This window comes from Theobroma cacao, chromosome 9 (assembly GCF_000208745.1).
Source record: "Theobroma cacao cultivar B97-61/B2 chromosome 9, Criollo_cocoa_genome_V2, whole genome shotgun sequence".
NCBI lineage: Eukaryota > Viridiplantae > Streptophyta > Magnoliopsida > Malvales > Malvaceae > Theobroma > Theobroma cacao.
The window spans coordinates 4,333,377-4,353,532 of record NC_030858.1 but is presented as its reverse complement, the minus strand read 5'-3'; the positions used below and the strand labels follow the sequence as shown (position 1 = coordinate 4,353,532).

General features: G+C 37.0%; 2 protein-coding genes across 8 annotated transcripts; both read left to right on the top strand.

The window, feature by feature from the left end:
- Window positions 187-15,237, top strand: LOC18588345. Of its 5 annotated transcripts, none has more exons than XM_018127324.1 (17): window positions 187-382; window positions 3,099-3,630; window positions 3,700-3,979; window positions 4,591-4,889; window positions 6,148-6,330; window positions 6,523-7,278; window positions 7,380-7,474; window positions 7,606-7,665; window positions 7,770-7,858; window positions 9,628-10,206; window positions 10,550-10,624; window positions 10,854-10,924; window positions 11,029-11,086; window positions 12,145-12,418; window positions 12,669-13,973; window positions 14,194-14,294; window positions 14,849-15,237. In XM_018127324.1, the coding sequence occupies exons 2-15, from the start codon at window positions 3,221-3,223 to the stop codon at window positions 13,286-13,288; spliced, it is 3,849 nt and encodes a 1,282-aa protein (XP_017982813.1). In that variant the 5' UTR covers window positions 187-382; window positions 3,099-3,220; the 3' UTR covers window positions 13,289-13,973; window positions 14,194-14,294; window positions 14,849-15,237. The 5 variants fall into 5 exon arrangements, with proteins under 5 accessions (XP_017982813.1, XP_017982814.1, XP_017982812.1 ...); XM_018127325.1 differs by having other exon boundaries at window positions 3,700-3,973; window positions 14,811-15,232; XM_018127323.1 differs by having other exon boundaries at window positions 14,842-15,232.
- On the top strand, window positions 16,265-19,597 carry LOC18588344 (protein phosphatase 2C 77). 3 transcript variants are annotated; one of them, XM_007012682.2, is made up of 5 exons: window positions 16,265-16,803; window positions 17,357-18,224; window positions 18,379-18,720; window positions 18,821-18,926; window positions 19,083-19,597. In XM_007012682.2, the coding sequence occupies exons 2-5, from the start codon at window positions 17,370-17,372 to the stop codon at window positions 19,415-19,417; spliced, it is 1,638 nt and encodes a 545-aa protein (XP_007012744.2). In that variant the 5' UTR covers window positions 16,265-16,803; window positions 17,357-17,369; the 3' UTR covers window positions 19,418-19,597. The 3 variants fall into 3 exon arrangements, with proteins under 3 accessions (XP_007012744.2, XP_007012743.2, XP_017982816.1); XM_007012681.2 differs by lacking the exon at window positions 16,265-16,803 and adding an exon at window positions 16,912-17,215; XM_018127327.1 differs by lacking the exon at window positions 16,265-16,803 and having other exon boundaries at window positions 16,912-18,224.

The window sequence follows — 20,156 nt, the reverse complement described above, 5'->3', positions numbered from 1 at the left end:
ACTGAATTATCATATTTTTTTGTTAAATTTTCACTAAGACAAACATACCCAAAACTCCCACATTACATAAACTACGAGCTGTCTTAGGAGCCGGCTCAACGTATGTTTCTTACCCAAAAAACCCCCCGTTCCGAAGCTGGACAACTTCGAATCCAGGACAACGAACCATGGGTATAACCGTCATTTAATTTAACCCAATTTCATTGCCGATCAAAACACAGGGGCGCTTTCGACCTCCATGGCCATGTACGAACTTTCCACTTTCGATTTCGAGCTTCGAATCAATTACGTAAATCAAATTCGTACCCGTAATTTAAAGAATCTAATTATCTTGCTGAAAATTACAGCCTCCGCCATCACCTTTTCTCGCGATTCATCGAAGGTAGATTTGTACTCACATTCTTGATTGCAAGCTCTAGGGTTTCCTTCTTTTTAATTTTTTGAACTTTTTTATTTCTTTAATTGACTTTTTATTTGATTATTGTTTTCTAATATTCGTGTTGATTTAGATTTTAGGGTTTTCCTGCAAATTTTTTGTTAGTATTACTATTATTTTTTTCAATTGTTGAGGTTTGATGAATGAAGTGTGATTGAGATGTAAAGTCGAGGAATTAGAGGATAAAATGGTAATTTTTGTGCTTAGACTGGCTTTACTGTGTAAAATAGAGCATTTCCTTTGTTGAAGCTGGATTTTGATGTGTAATCAAAAAATGAAGAAATATTGAGTAACTTAACTCAAGAAAAATGCGCATAATGCTTTGTTTTGCATTCATGTGATGCGGATTTAGCTTGGAATTAATTGGAGTAAGGAAAGTGAAGTTGAAGGCAATTATATGTATGTTTTCTTGTCATGGTCGAAAAAGGGAGAAACAGAAGAGCAATGTTGAGTAGGAAATAATTAAAATGGGAATGGTGCTCTTGCTAACTGCTATATGCACGAAATCTTTGCCAACTGAAATCACAATCAGTTCCAAATTAGTTAAATGATTGTGGTCTTCTTCTGTCTTAAATTGGGTGTGGTAGATATTTAATTTGTTGATATAATATAAAGTATAGAATCTATTGCTCAGCTGTGGGCAATTAGTTAAATAATAGTAGTGTTCTTGTGTTTGAGTGTAATTAATGTGCTGAAATTGTTGCGTGTGGTTAACTTTTATTGAACTATGACTCTATCAGATATATTAAGCTAAATTATTTAACATTTTCTTCCTAATGAGTGTATGATGCACTGTCATGAATCATAATAAGATAGTTGATGATTCTGGCAGGTTCTCTTAATGGCATTTTCTTATGAATCGAGATGCCAGCGCCTCATGTCTACATTCATTTATTATCTATTCCATATGTCTTTCATAAGTTCTAAAGTGTTAATTGTATGGTTATAAAAGGTTTTGCTACACATATATCCAGATTTGATTTGTGTTTTTTTTTATTTATTTATGATTCATGATTCTGATAATGATGTACTTGTCGTGCTGGTGTACGTGTGTACTGAAGAGACCGACAGATAACCTTAATAACAATTTTTGGAATTGGTCATTTGATGCTTGGGAGGGTGATCCAGATGGAGTTATACAATTCAAAATTTATTTAAATAATTTGATATGGGTTTTGCTGATGATTGCCCTAAGGGCACTTTTTAAAGTTAGTTAAGATACTATTTGTAATGTGGGAATTCCAATGCGTTGGGAGAAAATATTGTTTAATATGGTAACCTTAAAGAGTGCCCTTAGGGCACTCGTTAGCAAAACCCTATTTATATTCAGGGTATTTTAGGTTATGTTAATTTGTCTTTACTTATTTACCAAGTATTAGGCTTATGGAATACCCTAAATATGTATGTTAGTGCAGTCTTGGTAGCTTCTGATTACAGAGTTGTTGAGGTTATTGTGTTAATCAGAGCATTGAGGTTATTGCGTTAATCAGAGCATTGAGGATTACTTCGAATTTCTAGTTGATTGTATACCTCTGGCACTTTGCTAGCTGTTTTAAGGTGAGGAAATTTTAGGATCAACATAGTATTTGAAGTGAGGCTTGAAAGTCATTTAAGCTGCATTTGTAAGTAACTAGTAGATGAATAGAACATAAACATTTGATTGTCATATATGAAAGGAAGAGATAAATGAATTTCTAATTCCAACTTGCTTAATACAGTAATTCTGTACCTAAGGAACAAATAGGTGCTCTAATAAAATATCTGTGTGCAAGGGTATACATATCTTTTAAATGCCAGTATCAGAAGATTGAAATTATATCTGGAAGAAGAATTGAATGTATTTGTCGGAAGTTAGAGGATCAACAACCTAAAACTTGACATTTAGATGTTTTTCAAAGAGGATTTTGATTCAACCTGAGACCATTGTGGGGACAGGAAGAAGGTAAAACAAATTCAGTCAGTGGTAGAGGCGGAGTGGGATAAAATAATTGCCTAAAATGTTATGTAGGATGTGCATGTAGAAAGGAAAATTTATTCGTGGATAACTTGTTTGTTGTTGAGTCTCATGTTCAGTTGAGTGTGTCTCTTTATGACATCCATTTGTACTCTATTTGTTGTAACCTTTGTTTTCTGAAGGTTTCCTTTTGTTGTTGCTGTTACTTGAATTCACTGCTGTCATTTCTTGTATTTATTTGGGGTGCCTTTTCCTTGTTGTTTTATTGATTAAACAATTTTTTTGTTTTGATGAAAATCCCTCTATTCCCACCTATTATGTTATCATGCATACCATAAGGTCTCTACTCATGAATTTATCTAGCTAATTATGCAAATTGATCACCATTCAACCATTAATCCAAAACCTAAATGCCAGCTACTATAATGCCCATCTTAACCTTTGGAAAACACTGTTGTCTTATACTAAGACAGGAAAATTTTATTGCACAGGCAGTGGAAGGTGATGAATAAATCTTAGTTTCCTGGCCTTTGATAATTCTTATAACTACTAGTGATTATATTAAGACTTAATTTAACCTACTACTTCTAGTGTATTTTTTTATGTGAGCATAAGCATACAACAACATGAATTTTGAGGTAGTATTGGGCTTATTTGGAGTCTAATACAAATTTTATATGCTTATCCTAAGGTTTTTCTCCTTTGCAGATAAGTTCTCCATTGTCCTTAACAGTTTAAATCAGCCTTTATGTGCTGTTATAATACAATTTTGTCATGCACCGCTGTATTTATTGGCTTTGTAAGACTGTGGATTTGCAAAATCTGATGCAATGGCGACATCTAGCAAGTTTGATCTGTCTTCTGGTAGCCCAGATAGGCCGCTGTACACCAGCGGGCAGCGTGGAGCCCACTTAGCTGCTCAATTAGACAGATCAGGTAGCTTTCGTGAGACCATGGAGAATCCAATTCTATCTTCTCTGCCAGGTATGTCAAGGAGTTTATTAGCCCAAGGAGATGTATCCAACTTCTTCCAATGCTTGCGTTTTGATCCCAAGGTGGTCGCTGCTGATCATAAGTCTAATCGTCAAGGAGACTTTAAACGGCACATTAATGTTGCTCTTGGCATTTCTGCTGATGAATCTCCTACTGTTTTGTCAAAAGGCAAGCTGCTGCCTTTTCCCATACCAGAGGAAATCAAACGAGTTAAGGCTGGTCTACGTGATTGCGCTGTCAAAGCCAGGTATTTCTTTGTAAATGGTGTATTTTGAATTGAAGTTGTCATTAGTTATTAAAGTGTATTAGTTAACAGGGAGCGTATGAAAACTTTCAATGAAGCCTTATCGGTATTCAACAAGTTTTTCCCAAGCATACCATCTAAGAAGAGATCTCGATCAGAAAGCTTTTCTAGTGACCGACCTAATGCCTTGTTATCTAGTGATCGGTCAGTCTTGGGGCCAACCATTGGTAAGATGGGAATGCATAATCATTCCATCGCAGGAGGTTTTGAATTTGAACAGCAAAAGTTAGAAGAAAGGCCTAAAAGTGCTGTTCCAAATAAACGTACTCGAACTTCTCTGGTGGATGTGAGGGTTTGTATCTTTGATATCTTCCATCTCTATGCATTTTCTGTAATGGTAATATTAGAATCTTATATGTCTTTGGGCCTGATATAGCTTATTTAATTAACTGTGCAATGGATGTTTTATGTTTTATATTCAAGTCTGATTGGGATCAAAGAATTTCATGTCCCAATGTAATTATTGTTGTCAATATCCCTTCTTTGATTTCTTCTCTCTGGTGTTTCCTTCATGTTTCTACACTACTAGTTGATTTCTTCTTTTCCATTGGTCACTTAATCAAAACCTCACTTCTTTCTTTTGATCCAAATAGGTGGTGATGGTGGATTTGTTCTCTTTATGCTTCCTTTTTAGTAGATTTCCTTATGTACTGTCAATCATTGAGTTAGTATTTATGCAAGTGACACGAAACCCATTTCCTGTGACAAGAATCCACATAATATTCTGTTTTGTACATGCACTAATACGGATATGGTTTTACATTGCATTTTCTTGCTCTTCTTCATAGTTGCTTTATCTTTGGCCTCATCTGGGTGGCTTGTTACCGAATTTGCATGTGGTGTGCCTTTTTTGCATCACTATCTCTTGAAGAGAAGACTTAACAATTTTTCCAATGAATCTAGATGGATATGCGGAATAATGCTCTAGTCAGGCAGCCTGGTAATGCAGATAGGGACAGGGAAATGCTCAGGGTTTCAAATAGTGGTGCAGTTCAGGGTGAAGATCGAACTTTATCTGGTGGTGTTGATGGATGGGAAAAGGCAAAGATGAAGAAAAAGCGTTCTGGGATAAAACCTGATGTATCTCCAAGTATGGTATCAACTAAACCCATTGAAGGGTATCGGGAATCTAAACAGGGAATGCAGCAAAGGCCTGTTACTGATGCTCGATCAAGATTAAATAATGACTCCCACGGGTTCAGGTAGGTCTGCTGAAGGTGCTACTACTGTGCATATGTCATGGTGATTATTTGAATGCTTGCCTAAGTAACATTGAGGGCATCCATTGGGGTTAGAGGTGGCAAACCAACTGGAACTTGAACCTGCCCAAACCTGAATTGACAAAAAAGTCAAAGACCCGAACCCCGAAAAATCAAAACTTGAACCTGGAAAAACCTGAACCCAGACTTACCTGTTTGCCACCTGTAACTGTGGGGTGCTAGGAGGACAAGCACCCTTGAGTGTTACTAACCCCTAGTATCAGTGGAAGCAATTACCATAACAATACAAGAATCATTAATGTAATTACCAACATATTATGATCGATATTTTCAGCCCACTGCCAAGAGATCTGTGGGAATAAGGGGCATCAATCATAATAATGATGGCAGTAGCAGCTTTGGTCAATATTCTCTTGTAACCTGATTCATCATGCCGGGACTGCATTCTTTCTTTGTCTTTGTTTTTAATTGCCTATGTTGTGTAGGGTATAAATTGCAGATGTCAAGCTTGTATTTTATGCTTTTGAGGTTCTTTTTTATTCTGATTCCAGTTCTATATTTATCGTTTGAGTTTCTTATTCTATTTTGACCATATATATATATACACATATGGTAAACTTTTGTTCATGTTTTCATATTCATTTTTTATGCTTAATCCACCTGTATCATCCTGTGCTGTATTGTCTTATTCGGCACCATTCTGGTCAAGATCTAATCACTTGAATGCACCATAGGAGCTCTGCTTTATGCGAAGATGCTTATGCCTTTAGTGCATAGGACATTAACTAGTGCCTTAAAGGTGCATTTACACTAGAGTTTTTGCCAGAGAAGTATAAGATGGTGAATGTACTAGTTTTAATTGAATTGTGTTTTTTGAACTATATAATAAACCTACCCTATTATTTTATCCATCTTGCACATTATGCTTGAGAGGTAGAAAACTTTAGTCATGTTTTGACCTAACCTTCTGATTAAGATCAAATCCAATGATTGCGACACACTAAGGAAGAACTCTTATTGGGGCCATCACCTCACCCTATAGAGGGATGTAGTTTCCTTAATAGATGATCATTATGCTGGCTGTAGGAAAAATTGTGTTAGGGGTCTTTCTTTGTGTGCCATTTCTTCAAATTTCTTATTTAGAGCACTCTGTTAATTGAACCTTCCTTTACATTTATTTTTAATTTTTTGATGTATTTTATTCATAATTTTATATTAATAAATATATAACTTATTGTAGGTCAGGGATTGCTAATGGATCTGCCGGAGTTGGAAAATCAGAAGGCATCTCACAGCCGACAGGCTTGGGTCCACGATCATCTGTACCTAGGTCTGATCTGGACAGCAGTCCCCTTCTCAATGATAGGAGAGATCGTCCTGTTGCTTCCGATAAAGAGAGAGTGAATCTCAGAGCTGTTAACAAGTATGCAGAGTTTTCTACATATTTCATTTTCTATTTTTTGCATAAATTTCTCTGGTCCATTTCTGTCTTATAAAGCCTTTGTTTTGTCATTTGAGGTATCTTTATTTCTGGCTCCTGGAGTACTTTTCTCTTTGAGGCCTTACTACAGTATGTGTACTTATTTTTATGCCTGTTGTTCTGCACAATGTGCAGGATGAGTGTTCGTGACGAATTTAATTCAGCTAGTCCTACATCAAGCACAAAAATGAATGCATCTATTCGCGGTCCACGATCAGGTTCTGGAGTTGCTCCAAAATTGTCACCAGTTGTTCATAGAGCAACTGCATCAAATGACTGGGAGCTTTCTCACTGTACAAATAAACCACCTACTGCTGGTGGAGCCAATAATCGCAAACGCACCACATCTGCTCGGTCTTCATCACCACCTGTTGCCCACTGGGCTGGCCAGAGACCTCAGAAGAGCTCCCGTACTGCAAGACGAACAAATCTTGTTCCTATTGTTTCAAGTAATGATGAAACTCCATCTCTGGATACTGTGTCTGATATGGCAGGCAATGAAATTGGGTCAGGATTTGCTAGACGCTTGTCAAGCAGTTCTCCCCAACAAGTTAAACTAAAAGGTGATGCCTTATCTACGGCTGCTCTTTCTGAGAGTGAGGAGTCTGCGGCTGCTGAAATTAAATCTAAAGAGAAGGTGAAAAAGTCTGATGAAATGGATGAGAAAGCTGGACAGAATGTTCAAAAAGTATCTACTTTGGTCCTGCCATCAAGAAAGACTAAGCTGATGACTGGAGAAGACATTGGAGATGGTGTACGTCGACAAGGGAGGACTGGGCGGGGTGTTACTTCTACGAGGTCTGTTATGCCAATGACAGTTGAGAAGTTTGGTAATGTGGGCACAGCAAAACAGCTCAGAAGTGCCAGGCTTGGTTTGGATAAGGCTGAAAGGTTAAATATTCCTTCCTACCTGACCACCTGTTACCTTTTTCTCCAATATTCTTTCCTTTATTGTGATTGAAATCTCATAGTTTGATGATTGTTTTGCTCAGCAAGGCTGGTCGTCCTCCAACTAGGAAGCTCACTGACCGCAAGGCCTATGCACGACAGAAGCATGCAGCAATCAATGCGGCTGCAGATCTTCTTGGTAGTTATACTTGAAGCTAACTTAAAAAATTACCTTGGATTTTTATCTATGCTTAACAAAGATTTTCTGAATTTCTAAATCGGTGACTCCATGTTTGTGTCTTCTAATCACTTTTGGTATAACTTTCTTAGTTAGTTCAGAGGATGGACATGAAGAGTTGGTGGCTGCTGTAAATGCTCTTGTCAGTTTTGGTAATGCCTTATGAAATCTTTGGTCATTTTATTGTCAAAATTTTGTTATTTTCTTTGGTTCAAAATTTGTCTTTTGCCATTGGTTGATTTTACTGTCGTTGCAGCTCATGCCTTTCCCAACTCCTTTTGGAGGCAGATGGAGCCATTTCTTGGTTTCATGTCTGATGTAGATATTGCCTATTTGAAGCAGCAGGTAATGTTCCTTGTGCCACTTAATAAGATTGATAGTCGCTGTTATTAGGAGACCCTGGGAATTATATTTTTACTATCTTGTGTGGCTCTCAAAACCCCTTAATGCAGTCCATTTTTTAGAAAAAAAAAAAAGATCATTGGAAAAATCTTTTTGGATTAAATCTTTTATTCAATGCCATTACAAATGAACTGTTGGCTGCAATTTATGTTATCTCCTTTTCAGCCAAGGGTGGGGGATTTCTTTTCAACCAGGTGGGGGGCAAGGGGGGAATTGAACCTAGAACTTGACCCTCCATTCAGGGGTTACAACCACTACAACAGGCATGGGGTGTTGTCATTATTTATGTTTTCATCAAATCTTGAGGGAAGGCATGAGATAAATAATTAAATTAAGTAAATAAATTTCTTTTGACTTGCTGATATATATTGCGTTTAGATAAGGGTGAGCAACTGGTTAAGTCCGTTAAATTGGTCAAAAAATGCTATTAAACTGACTTAACTGACGCTTTAAAAAAAAAAAAAACTGACTTAATCGACTTATCCATATATTTTAACCGAATTGACTGACTTTCTTATATTAACTGAATTAACTGATTAACTGACTTAATTCAGTTAATTTGGTTTTAACCGAATTTTTTTAAAAAAATGGGTTTGAATTCACCCAAGCCTATTTTTTTTTTTCATTTTTTCTATGCTAATTACATAGTAAATAATCCAACAAACAGACATTATGTGGTAAATAATCAAGCAAACAAACATTACATAATAAATAATTCAACATTTTTTTCACTCATTTTAGAGTCGCTTAGTTCGGTTAACCGACCAAAAATTTTTTAACCGAAATTAGCCAACTTAACCAACTCCCCTTAACTGAGTTAGAATTGAATTGACCAAATTTTGTCGTTTAAGTCGCTTTTAACCGACTTTTGCACTCCCCTAGTCACATGGTTTGACAACCATCAATACCTAGGGGTGTGTAAAAGTAGGTTAAAACCGTCTTAACCAATAAAATTAGGTTAACTTAGTTCGATTAATTCCATTAAAATGGTTAATTCGGTAAGGGGGTCAATTAAGTCAGCTAATTTTGGTTAAATTTTTTTTTTCGGCTAACTGAATTAATCGACTTTAAAATGAGTGAAAAAAAAAATGTTGGATTATTTACTATGTAATGTTTGTTTGTTGGATTATCTACTATGTAATTAGCATAGAAAAATGAAAATAATAAAAAAAAGAAGGCTTGGTTGCATTCAAGCCTATTTCCTTTTGAAAAAAAATCAGTTAAAACAGAAATAACTAAATTAAGTCGGTTAATCGGTTACTAGAAGAAAGTCTGTTGGTTCAGTTGAAATATATGGGGAAGTTGGTTAAGTCAGTTAAGAACATTTTTTGACCAATTTAACTAACTTAACTGATTGCTCACCCTTGCATGTGACTGCTTCTCAAGAATTCATCTTCTTATTAGCTTTTGGTATAAATACTATGGTATCCTAAAGTTGACCATGTCAAATTTATTTATTTAAGAATAAAATTATGAGTTTTGTCATCAATTGCATGTCTTTAATAACAGTGCAACACCTTTAGGAAAATCCAAAAAAAAAAAGAGAAGATGACAATACAGTGCCTAAACCCTTTTTTTAACACACTGTTTTAAATCAAAAGGTAAAAGTAGCTTAGTGAAGGATTGGTTATACCTTCTTGTTTCTTATTGAAGCAAGAACCATCTTTTTCACAACTATATTAGTCTCTCTTAGCTCTTTTCAAATCTTTCAGGGAAATTGTGAACTTACCAAATTGGCATCAACACCAGTTCCTTCTATCATAGATGGTTGCAGTATCATCTCCAACGGATGTGAGTTGCTTGAACAGGGAAGAGATGCTGGAATTGATGCTGTAACATCAACTGTTGAACTCCTTTCACAACAGTTGGTCCTGGAGACAAGGGACAATAATGTGATTCCCCTCTGTCAGAGATTTATAGCAGCTCTAATTCCAGAAGAAGATAGTGACAGTGGAAATGAAGACCTCCCATTTGACTTATATGGAACTGGATTTGAGATGGATGGAGAATTGGGATCCAATGGTTTGAGTCATATTATTAACTTCCAATCTACTGGGCATGCTTCTGTCAATAGTTATAGGATAACTGGGAAGCCAGAGAATGATGATCCAGAAATTGATATGTTGGGAAACACAGGAATAAACTCAAGTTTTAGTCATTGCCTGAATGGCACTTTTTCAGACCCGCTGATGCCTAGCATTGTCTGTTCAGAATTCCAGTATGAGAATATGAAGATAAATGAGAAACTCTTTTTGGAGGCTCAAAGTATTGGAATTTTCTTGGAACCACCGGTTGGTCTACTTCTACATCAACATTTATGTTAAATGCTGCATTATCCTTCTCGTCACATAATTTTATTTCATCCTGCAGTTGGAAGCTCTCTCTCTTTGTTGTTTCAAAATTGATAATAATCATGATCTAACAATCTGGTCTGCATTTGTATTGTCATCTGAATGGTTGGTTGTCAAATGGTCATGTATGTCTGCTGCAGCTTCTCATTATCTTGAAGGCGATTTTTTTTCTGACTCTACTGTGGTTTACTGGAGACGCTTGTGTCTCTCTGGTTTGTTCTGTTTCATCCTTGACATTAAGGTTGTTAATGTATTTAACTATATGTATTTCACTCTATTTCAGCCTGACATAGGACAGATGGAGGATGATGAAATCCGTGAGGACATTAGTAAGCTGGAGGAGATGCACAATGAACAGGTAGTTTCTCGACAGAATTGTTGAAGCTCTGATATGCAAATATTTTCCTTTTTCTTTGTCCTTTACACTATTGTTTTCACCCTTCCATTTTCTGATAACTGTCATAAGATATTCAACAAATTCTATCTTTCTTCTGTGCCCTGCTACTTTATTTGTTGTTGGATTTTCCATCATAAAAATCAAACTTTTTCTGATGGGTTCATTTGTAATTTTGTTGTGAATGCTATAGGTTTCAAAGAAGAAAGGCTTGCTTGATAAACTGTTGAAAGCTGCCTCAGAAACAAGGGAGATTCAGGAGAAGTATTGTTTCGCCCTTTTTCTCCATATAGTTTTGTATGCATTTGCCTTTTCACTTGAAGTCTTTGGTGCCTAGCTTATATCAAAACATCTGACTTTTGATATAGGGAATTTGAACAACGTGCTCTTGACAAACTTGTCACGATGGCTTATGAAAAGTATATGGTAATTCTCTTAATGTACATTCCCCTTTTTCTTTTGGTTTTTATTTGCACACGCAGACACAGACACAGACATGCAAAGTTTTATGTCTTGGGTGGCCAGAGCTAAGTACCGTTGTGCCAAATTAATCTAGTACAGCCCTTTAGCATGAGAATGTGGAAACTAAGCTCTGGTCTAGAGGAAAAGGTTTTAAAGGAAATAGTTGTCTGGATGGACTAAAACTAACAACGAAAGAAACGAAATAGAAAAAATAGATGTAAATGGGCAGGATGGCATTATTGTTTAACCTTAACCAACTGCCCCCACCCCCCAAAAAAAAAAAAAAACTCACTGAAGTTGGTGAAAATCGTCATGGGAGAGGACTACCTCTTATTGTGTAGCTTAAACTCCTCATGATACTGAGATAGTGAAGAGACAACATCTAAACAAAGGTCTGGATAAATATTTTGGTTTCTATCTAAGTTCCAAGTGGATAATGCTTCTCCAGTTCTCCTTGATCATATATGTGGAATCTGTTTCAACTTTCAATCATGACTGTCATTTGGTTGAATGGCATCTAAACTGAGGCAGGATACTTTGTTCTTCCCCTTCCTGGTAATATGCTTGGATGTTTTCTTTTGACGTTCTCAAGTATCAATTATCACCATCTGAGTCTCTGGGGTTTAGATAGTGGAATTTTTTTGTATAGCCTTATGAAGAATTTGGCCAGGAAAGGTTTATCTAATAACTCTTACTTTTGTTTCTTTATCTTTAGCTGCATAAATGACAAAGGTAGTTAAACAGCTAAGAACTGAATGGTAGTTAGATTGTGGGATATTGTCTGCAATTTGAGTTTGCTTCTAGTTTTCTTTCCCCTCCAGAGTTTCCTACCTAGGTGATAAAATTTGCTTGGTTCTCGGTGCATGTGTGTGTGTTACAGCTTTCCATTTTCCATGGAGAATTTTAATCATCTAAAAGTTTGACTGTTTATTTACCCATTAGATTATCATGCTAGATCCTAACATATTATGATATGATTCTGGTATTTTTTTTCTGATGATTTGTTAATAATCTTTTAATAGACTTGTTGGGGTCCTAATGCTACTGGTGGGAAGAGTTCCAGTAACAAAATGATCAAGCAAGCTGCCTTAGCATTTGTTAAACGGACATTAGATCGATATCATAAATTTGAAGATACAGGCAAGAGCTGCTTTGATGAGCCCATGCTTAGAGACATGTTTCTTTCTGGGTCTTCCCGCCTAAATGGTGCACGATCAGTAGATTCTCCTACAGACGGTGAATCTGGGAAGCCATGTGGCAACAGCTCCACACGTTCTCTGGAAGCTAGAACTTCAGGTATTTTACTTGATGTGTATGGAGAGAGTACATTAATTCCCACATGTGTAGTCGTGTCTGTGTGAGTCTGTTTGATGCCATGTAATCATATACAAATTGTTTGTCATGGTACTTTTTTGCAGTCTGCGGAACTCTGTCTTCTGTTTCTTCTTCATTTACTTTGTCTTATGGTGCAGTTCAGTTGTGGATTGTCAATTTGGTCTTTTATGCAGCTTCCATGGTTTCTCACACTCAACTACTTCTCTGGCAGGTCAAAATGGAGATAGCTATGCTGTCAATTCTTCTGATCTGCTTCCACCCTCAAATCGGTTTTCTGATCAAACTACTGTTAAAGATGACTCATGGTCTAACAGGGTGAAAAAGAGAGAGTTATTACTGGAGGACGTAGTTGGTAGTACTATTGGTACTTCTAGTGCACAGTCAGGCATTGGAAGTTCTTTGTCAAGCAGTACAAAGGGAAAGAGGAGTGAGAGAGACAGAGAAGGAAAGGGACATGGTAGAGAGGTTTTATCTAGAAATGGAACTAATAAGATTGGTCGGCCAGTTTCCAATGTTAAGGGGGAAAGGAAATCAAAAACAAAGCCTAAGCAGAAAACAACTCAACTATCTGTTTCTGTAAATGGCCTTCTTGGCAAGATGTCAGAGCAACCCAAACCATCAACTTCTGTATCAAAATCAAGTGAGGTAACTGCTAATAATACTGCCAAAGAGAAAGATGAGTTTAGCCTGGATGTATTGGATGACTTGCAGCTACCAGGACAAGATCTGGGTTCATGGTTGAACATTGATGATGATGGATTACAAGATCATGACTTCATGGGCCTTGAAATTCCAATGGATGATCTTTCCGACTTGAATATGATGGTTTGAGTTGCTTTCTTTGTATAGTCTTGTTCATTATACTGTTGACAAACAAAAACATAATCACTGTCATCAAGAAATGACCGTTACATGGATAGTTGTTTGGCTGTCCGGTCCCACAATTAGGTTATATAGATTCTTTGTAGACTCCCCCACAAGTTGATTTTCGAGTGAACCTTTTCGACGTCTTGAATTTTTCTCTTAAGTCGGTGACTTCCACTGTAAAGATCTTTTCTTCCTACAAGTTAGTTTGTCTAGCAATTATATCTTAGCAAACCCTGTATCCTGGCTGTAGCTTTTACAAATCAGAGAGCAATGCTCTTCTTGTAAATACATTTATATTCCCAATAAAATTAGTTTTTTTGGTCAGAGTAGTTATATTTTGTAAAAATATATGGGTTTTCTTTCCTGCTTTTCTGGTTTATGGGTCTATATTTTCACTTTGCCAACTGCAACTGCCGTTGAAAGTTGTTATATCAGATGCAGTAATTTCTCCTAAGGTTTGTTCATGAAGAAGGTTCTCTTCTGAGGCTAAGAGATAGGAATGTTCAGTGAAGATGTCAAGACAACAATTGGCTGAGTTTTTGTCAAACAGAGAAAGAAGAATTTTGGTGACTAGAGACTATTAGCTTTGTCTCCTTCCTGCTTTATTAAAGTTGCAGATTCTCACTTCGATAATCTGTCAGGAACTATGGTAAGATCTTTATCAACTGCACTTATTTACCTCATACTAAAAGGTTGTTGCAGCATATTCAAGCTTCTTTTTACTGTCTTTCTAGTGTACTGATTTCTTACTGTCTTCCAGGTACTAGGTTATGCTTTAAGTCTTAATTTTTAATTAATTTGGCTTTGCTTTCCTCCCCCCCTTCCCTCCTCCTCTCTCTCTCTGAGTAAGAAGTCTAAAATGCTTGCAGGTAAAACTGCTCTCTTAATTTTCTGATCAAGAGCCATCGACCTGGGTTAAATGCTAGAATGCCATCTGCCACAGTGGCCATTAACCTGCATTACTACTGAGGTAAATCCAGAATACCTTGTTCTAGTCTTGGCTATTAACTTTTCCCTGAACTTTATGTTGTTTGCAATTATTTTTCCAAAAGAAAATATCTTCTTTTGTCTTTTTTGCATTGGAAGGCACTGAACTTCATACTTTTAAGGCATCACTTCTAGGACAGTGTTGAAAGCATGGCAGTAAATGATCATATTCTGTAATGTACATTTGATTTAGTGCTCATGTCTCTCACCTTGCTTTATATTCATAGTTTGAAGTATTGGATGGGCCTGTCGAGAATCTGGTCCTGTTCATGTTGGCACTTAATTTCCATTATAATTTCTTCTCTCAACGGTAGATTTTAGGCTTTAGTATACATTTGCTTTAGTTGTTATCATCCTAGTCAAGGCCTTCAGGTTATAGCCCTAGACCAATATCCTAAGTACTTCATCCCTTTTCATAGTATAACTTCTAATGCATTTTGAGATTTTAAATGTCCTTTGACGCTTCACCTCATGTCATAATTTTGGGTCTGGCTCATAGGTGTACATTTAATTACTTATGCTGTCTGAAGCTGCTAGGTGGTTTTCTGCACGATGCTGTACATTATTCATTTCTTGGCCTCCTCAAGTGTCATTCCCGAGCATCTCAGTATTCATTCGAAACTGAAGACTCTTGTCTTAGTTGCAAGGCTTTGTTTGGTTTGTCCAATAGGGGCCAAATAATTGCGGGGTACACTTCTGGGATTTATTTGTTGAGAACCTTGATTCAACCTCCAGCTTTGCTGCACTTCTCAGTTTAGTGATGACCTATTGTCCTAATGAATTTTCTTAAGTTTCTTGCAACACTTCTGAGTTTAGGGAAGACTATGTCTTGATAAATTTTCTTCAGTTTCTTCAAATTATTCCTGATGTTATATTTCGAGAATCGATATGCAAAACAATATAAGGAAATTGATGAAGTTAGTCTATTTTCTCTGTTCATTGTAGTAAATAATTCAGAGACTAGCCTCCCCTCTGCATTTGTATAGCTTTCAGTTAGCATAAAATCTCTCTCTCTCTCTCTCTCTCTCTCTTGGTAGTTAATTAATTGTAGGTGCATGTATAGTTTTCCCTTGAGAAGGCTGCAAAAGCAGCAATGCAACATCATCTTGAAGAAAGCATCAAGAAGTCGACCGTAGCAAGGTCACGGATTTTAGATTTCTAGTCAGGTTTTGCAGGGAAATTCTGCATCGAGAATATATTCTTTCCAGGGGGTTTGAGACACCTAGGAAATGTACAATCTCATGAATATTTGGCTTTTCTTGCTTTTTTTGTCTTGCTTTTTTAATGCCTTACGCTTAGCTATTTCATCCAAGAACAAAAAAAAAAAAAACAAAAAGAATCTCAATGTTTGGGCTCCTGAAGTCGTGGCCCATATAGAACACCTTTAGATATCCATGCCGAAATTGTTAGTCAAAGGAAAAGTTTTTAAACTAAATCAAAGTTTTAATTAAAAAAGAGTAGGATCGGTCACGGGGAGTCATTTTCTACTATTTCCCCCAGACTCTATTATAAATATAATCATAGAATTACGTCCATGATCTTAATGGGACAAATTCGGATGCACTACTAGCAAAATTAAGAATCAGAAAAGGAAGGAAAAAATATGCACGTGGCAAAAAGTAAGAGGGGTGGCAAGAAAACTATACTAAACAAAAAGAATCCAAGCCATTCTAAAGAAAAAGAAGTTAGAGTGTCAGTTCATGAATCCACCCACCTATCTTATGACGTATTAGATACATTCATCACCCCCCCTCAGCCTGCCTCTCTCTCTCTAAATATTCCAACGTTTTTACAAATTCAAAGACTAAACAGGAGCTTTGCACGTCACTCTCTTTGGTCACCAACCTGATTTCCAGATCTTTTTACGTGGCAAATCCTCCATTGGACTTATTCACTTTGAGATATTTTTCCATTATTAAACTCCCATATTATTAAAAGCTAAAAGACAATTACTTGATGCTTTTTCTTCCTTACAAGGATAATCTAATAACTCTTCTGTCTTGGGATGTTTCAACCTTTTTAATTTTTGTCATGAGCTTACGTGCAGATTCTGTCGGTTTAGTTAACTCGTTTCTCTAACGTTATCAATTGTTCCTTTGTCTGAAAGGATACGTGTGCTGCTCATTTTGTTTTTCTGGTATCTACCATTTTCAGTTTTTTTCTTTTTTTGGCTTCTTAATTTTGATATTGCAGTGTTTCAAAGTAGTAAGCAACTCCATCAATCTTGCACCTTCTTTTAATGTGTTCTTCTTAGGAAAAGTTGTCTATAGTTTCTATGTTAGTGTTCCTGAAATACTTTAGACAAGTTCTATAAAGAGATTTCTGGAACTGGAACGTCAGAGAAAGATTAGTTGGTGACTCAGCTTTGCCTTTTTAGCTTTGGTTGGTTAAACGATGACTTGGTGGAGAGTTGAAAGAAACTGAAGAGAGAGAGAAGCGCCAAGCTGCGTGAGGTTGAAATGAGTTGCCTCAGATCCAGGGAACCAGATTTTGTTAGTGTTTTTCTGGTCTTTTCAACTTGTATTATGTGTTGAATTACTTTATCAGGATTCATGACCCCATGTGCTTTTACTTCCTTGAACTTGTTAGAGGTAGGAAAATTTTTACGATTTTCTTTATATATTTCTCGTTTCCTACGGATCAAACTTCAAAAGGGTCGGTTAAAAGGGAGAAAGTGAAGTTTTCCACTATCTTTTCTATCTCTGTTTGATCGTTTTAGGCAGAGAAGAGTCCAGATATGAAAGTTGTATATACGCTCTAGAGGCATCCGATTGTAGGTTATAAATTTACTCTTTTTTTATTGCCACAAGCTAAATTTTCATTTTCCCTGGCTTTCCTTCGTTGACAGTTTTCAGCACTTACTAGTTTCTTCCTTCCTGAAATTTGTGCAAATAGGCTCAGCAGGTGATTTCATTCTTTTTGGATTCCATACGATTTATTCCTTGTACCAGACTGAATGAGAAGAAAGCAAAGGGAGTTTGAAGTGTAGTAGCTTGCATGATTTTGAAAGGTTCAGACTTTAGAGGTTTGCGGTGATTATTGCAGGTAAAAGAGAATCATGGAGGAGATATCTACAGAAATTGCTGGTCCCTGTGCCGTTAGGCCAGGTGACGTGATGTCTAATGATTCGAGAATGATGACACACATGGACGTCACTGGGTGTAAGCTTATTGCAGACAAGGCAAGTTTGTTGTCACTCCCTGAAAATAAGCCAAATCAACCTTGCGAGTTCATTTGTGGTGGAAACCAAGGTTTCCATGCTGCTAGATCATGCAGAGAAAGTATAACATCATTATCTGCACGTGAAGGTAACAGAGGAGATAATGGAGCCATTTTGTCAAATCAAATAGAAACTGAGGATAGTTGTATTTCTAGAGAATACAATCATCAGGGAAGTGAAGAAGATGGATCTATATCATTCAGCGGTGATCGTGCAAATTCATGTTCTCAATCTGTAGCTAGTGATGTCAGCAGCACATGTGTTGAGGAGGTGTCAGCTTTAGAGGTTAATTCTGAGAGAAATTCATCAACTACTCTGGTGGGGGAAAGAAATACTAGTGATGTTCAAGATGTCATTAGGGTCGCAGTGGATCTTGTAGGGGATGATGGCAATAGGTCTGATGAGTCTGATCCAAAATCATCTGAGTCATTTCTTGAGGTGCCACAACAAAAGAAGATAAGAAAAACCGAAAGCCAGTGTCTGTTGGAATTAAATAACATACCCCTTTGGGGATATACATCCATGTGTGGCAGGAGACCAGAGATGGAAGATGCTGTTGTAGCTATACCTCGATTTTTACAAGTTCCAACTCAAGTGCTGAAGGTTGATAGCATATCAAATGGAATGAATTATAATCTAAGCGACTTAACTGCTCATTTCTATGGTGTGTATGATGGACATGGAGGCTGTCAGGTATTCTTCATGCCCTTCTGCTCTGTTTCTCTTGGTTTCTGTTCCTCTATTTTGCAAGTGATCTATATGTGGGAAATAGGATTTTTGTGGCTCAACTTGTACTGTGTTTTCTTCCAAGTTGGTTTATTTTATCAAAGAATATTTCTTTGCATAGGTTGCAAACTATTGCCGTGAACGAATGCGTTTGGCTTTGGCCGAGGAGATAGAACTTGTGAAAGCATGTAAGCTTGATGGAAATATTGGGCACGATTGGCAGGAACAATGGAAGAAAGCATTCTCCAATTGTTTTATCAAAGTCGATGCTGAGATTGGCGGAGTTCATGGAGGCACAGATGGGGATAAGACTGATCATGAACCTATTGCCCCTGAAACTGCCGGTTCTACTGCTGTTGTTGCAATAATTAGTTCAACCCATATAATTGTTGCCAATTGTGGCGATTCAAGGGCAGTTCTCTACCATGGAAAACTTCCCATGCCATTGTCTGTAGACCACAAAGTAAGACAAGTTTTCCTATTTTCAGTTTTCTTTCAGCTGGACTACTTGTTGAAACTAGCCTATTCTTAAAGAAATGATGCTCATATGACCTCTTTTGCAGCCTGATAGAGAAGATGAACGTGCAAGAATAGAAGCTGCAGGAGGCAAGGTTATACAATGGAAAGGATCCCGTGTTTTTGGTGTTCTTGCTATGTCAAGGTCCATTGGTAGGTGTTTCTAATCCTTGCCGTATCCTTTTCCAAGTATTTGCATCTTAGCATATATATATTAGCCTTGGTGCAGTTAAACACTGTGATTTGTAATTCATAATCATTTGCTTAATGAGTATTGACTTTGATTATCATTTCTATTATGATCCTCAGGTGACAGATACTTAAAACCATGGATTATTCCAGATCCAGAAGTGATGTTTGTTCCTCGAGCAAAAGAAGATGAGTGTCTTATCTTAGCCAGTGATGGCTTATGGGATGTTATCACAAATGAGGAAGCCTGCGAAGTTGCACGAAAGCAAATCCTTCTTTGGCATAAAAAACATGGTGACAAATTGTCTGCAGAAAGGGGTGAGGAAGTTGATCCTGCTGCTCAAGCTGCAGCAGAGTACCTCTCAAGGCTTGCTCTTAGGAAAGGAAGCAAAGACAATATCACTGTCATTGTGGTGGACCTAAAAGCTCAAAGAAAATTTAAGAAGAAAACCTGACAGTGAGCTCTCTTGTAATGTTTGACATATTGTTGTTTTGCTGTCAAAAAGAATTCTTTTGTCAAAACGCTTGCAACAAAATACATGATTTAGCCCATTTTAACTTTTTCACCTGGGCTTATTGTAATGTTACAATATCTTTGTATAGTAAATCATGCAATATACCAATTACCTTCTACATTTTTCCAGCCACCATTAATTGCTCTGGTTCTGTAACTTCAAGTAAACAATGAATTGAGACATTATCCCCTCAACATGCAAAGAGAGGAACCAAAGTAGATTGTTCAGACAGAGGAAAAGCAAAGTAGTAATTGTCACTGCACATAATCGTGTCAGGAACTTCTCCCGGGGCCAAGTTGATTGGAACATAATACAGTTGTTGGTGTTTGTTTCGATGGATTGCCTATCGGTTCCCTGCTATGGAATTAAGCTTAACCTTCTTATCTCTAAGCAGAGGCAAATAATTAGTTACACCTAACCAGTTAGAAGAGTTAGCTCATCTTTTCTCGCTTAGCAAATTCGATTGCTTAGGAAAATCATTGATTTCCATTGAAAAATGTTCCGGTGGGGCAAGAATAAGGCTCTGGCTAAGTCAAAGCTTGGCTTCATGAGCAAACACAACTAAAACGTGGAATGATACTATATTTTGAAGTCGATGTTATAGCTCCTCAGAGACCATGTGAAAAGGCAAATACTGCAGTCGAGTCTTATAGGGTATGAAATGACAATACAATAATGC

Coding starts and splice junctions, on each gene's coding strand:
- LOC18588344 (XM_007012682.2), top strand. CDS start 17,370: ATGGAGGAGATATCTACAGAAATTGCTGGTCCCTGTGCCGTTAGGCCA. Junction 18,721..18,820: donor CATTGTCTGTAGACCACAAA/GTAAGACAAGTT, acceptor CCTCTTTTGCAG/CCTGATAGAGAAGATGAACG. Junction 18,927..19,082: donor TGCTATGTCAAGGTCCATTG/GTAGGTGTTTCT, acceptor TATGATCCTCAG/GTGACAGATACTTAAAACCA.
- LOC18588345 (XM_018127324.1), top strand. CDS start 3,221: ATGGCGACATCTAGCAAGTTTGATCTGTCTTCTGGTAGCCCAGATAGG. Junction 4,890..6,147: donor AATGACTCCCACGGGTTCAG/GTAGGTCTGCTG, acceptor AACTTATTGTAG/GTCAGGGATTGCTAATGGAT. Junction 7,859..9,627: donor TTGCCTATTTGAAGCAGCAG/GTAATGTTCCTT, acceptor CAAATCTTTCAG/GGAAATTGTGAACTTACCAA.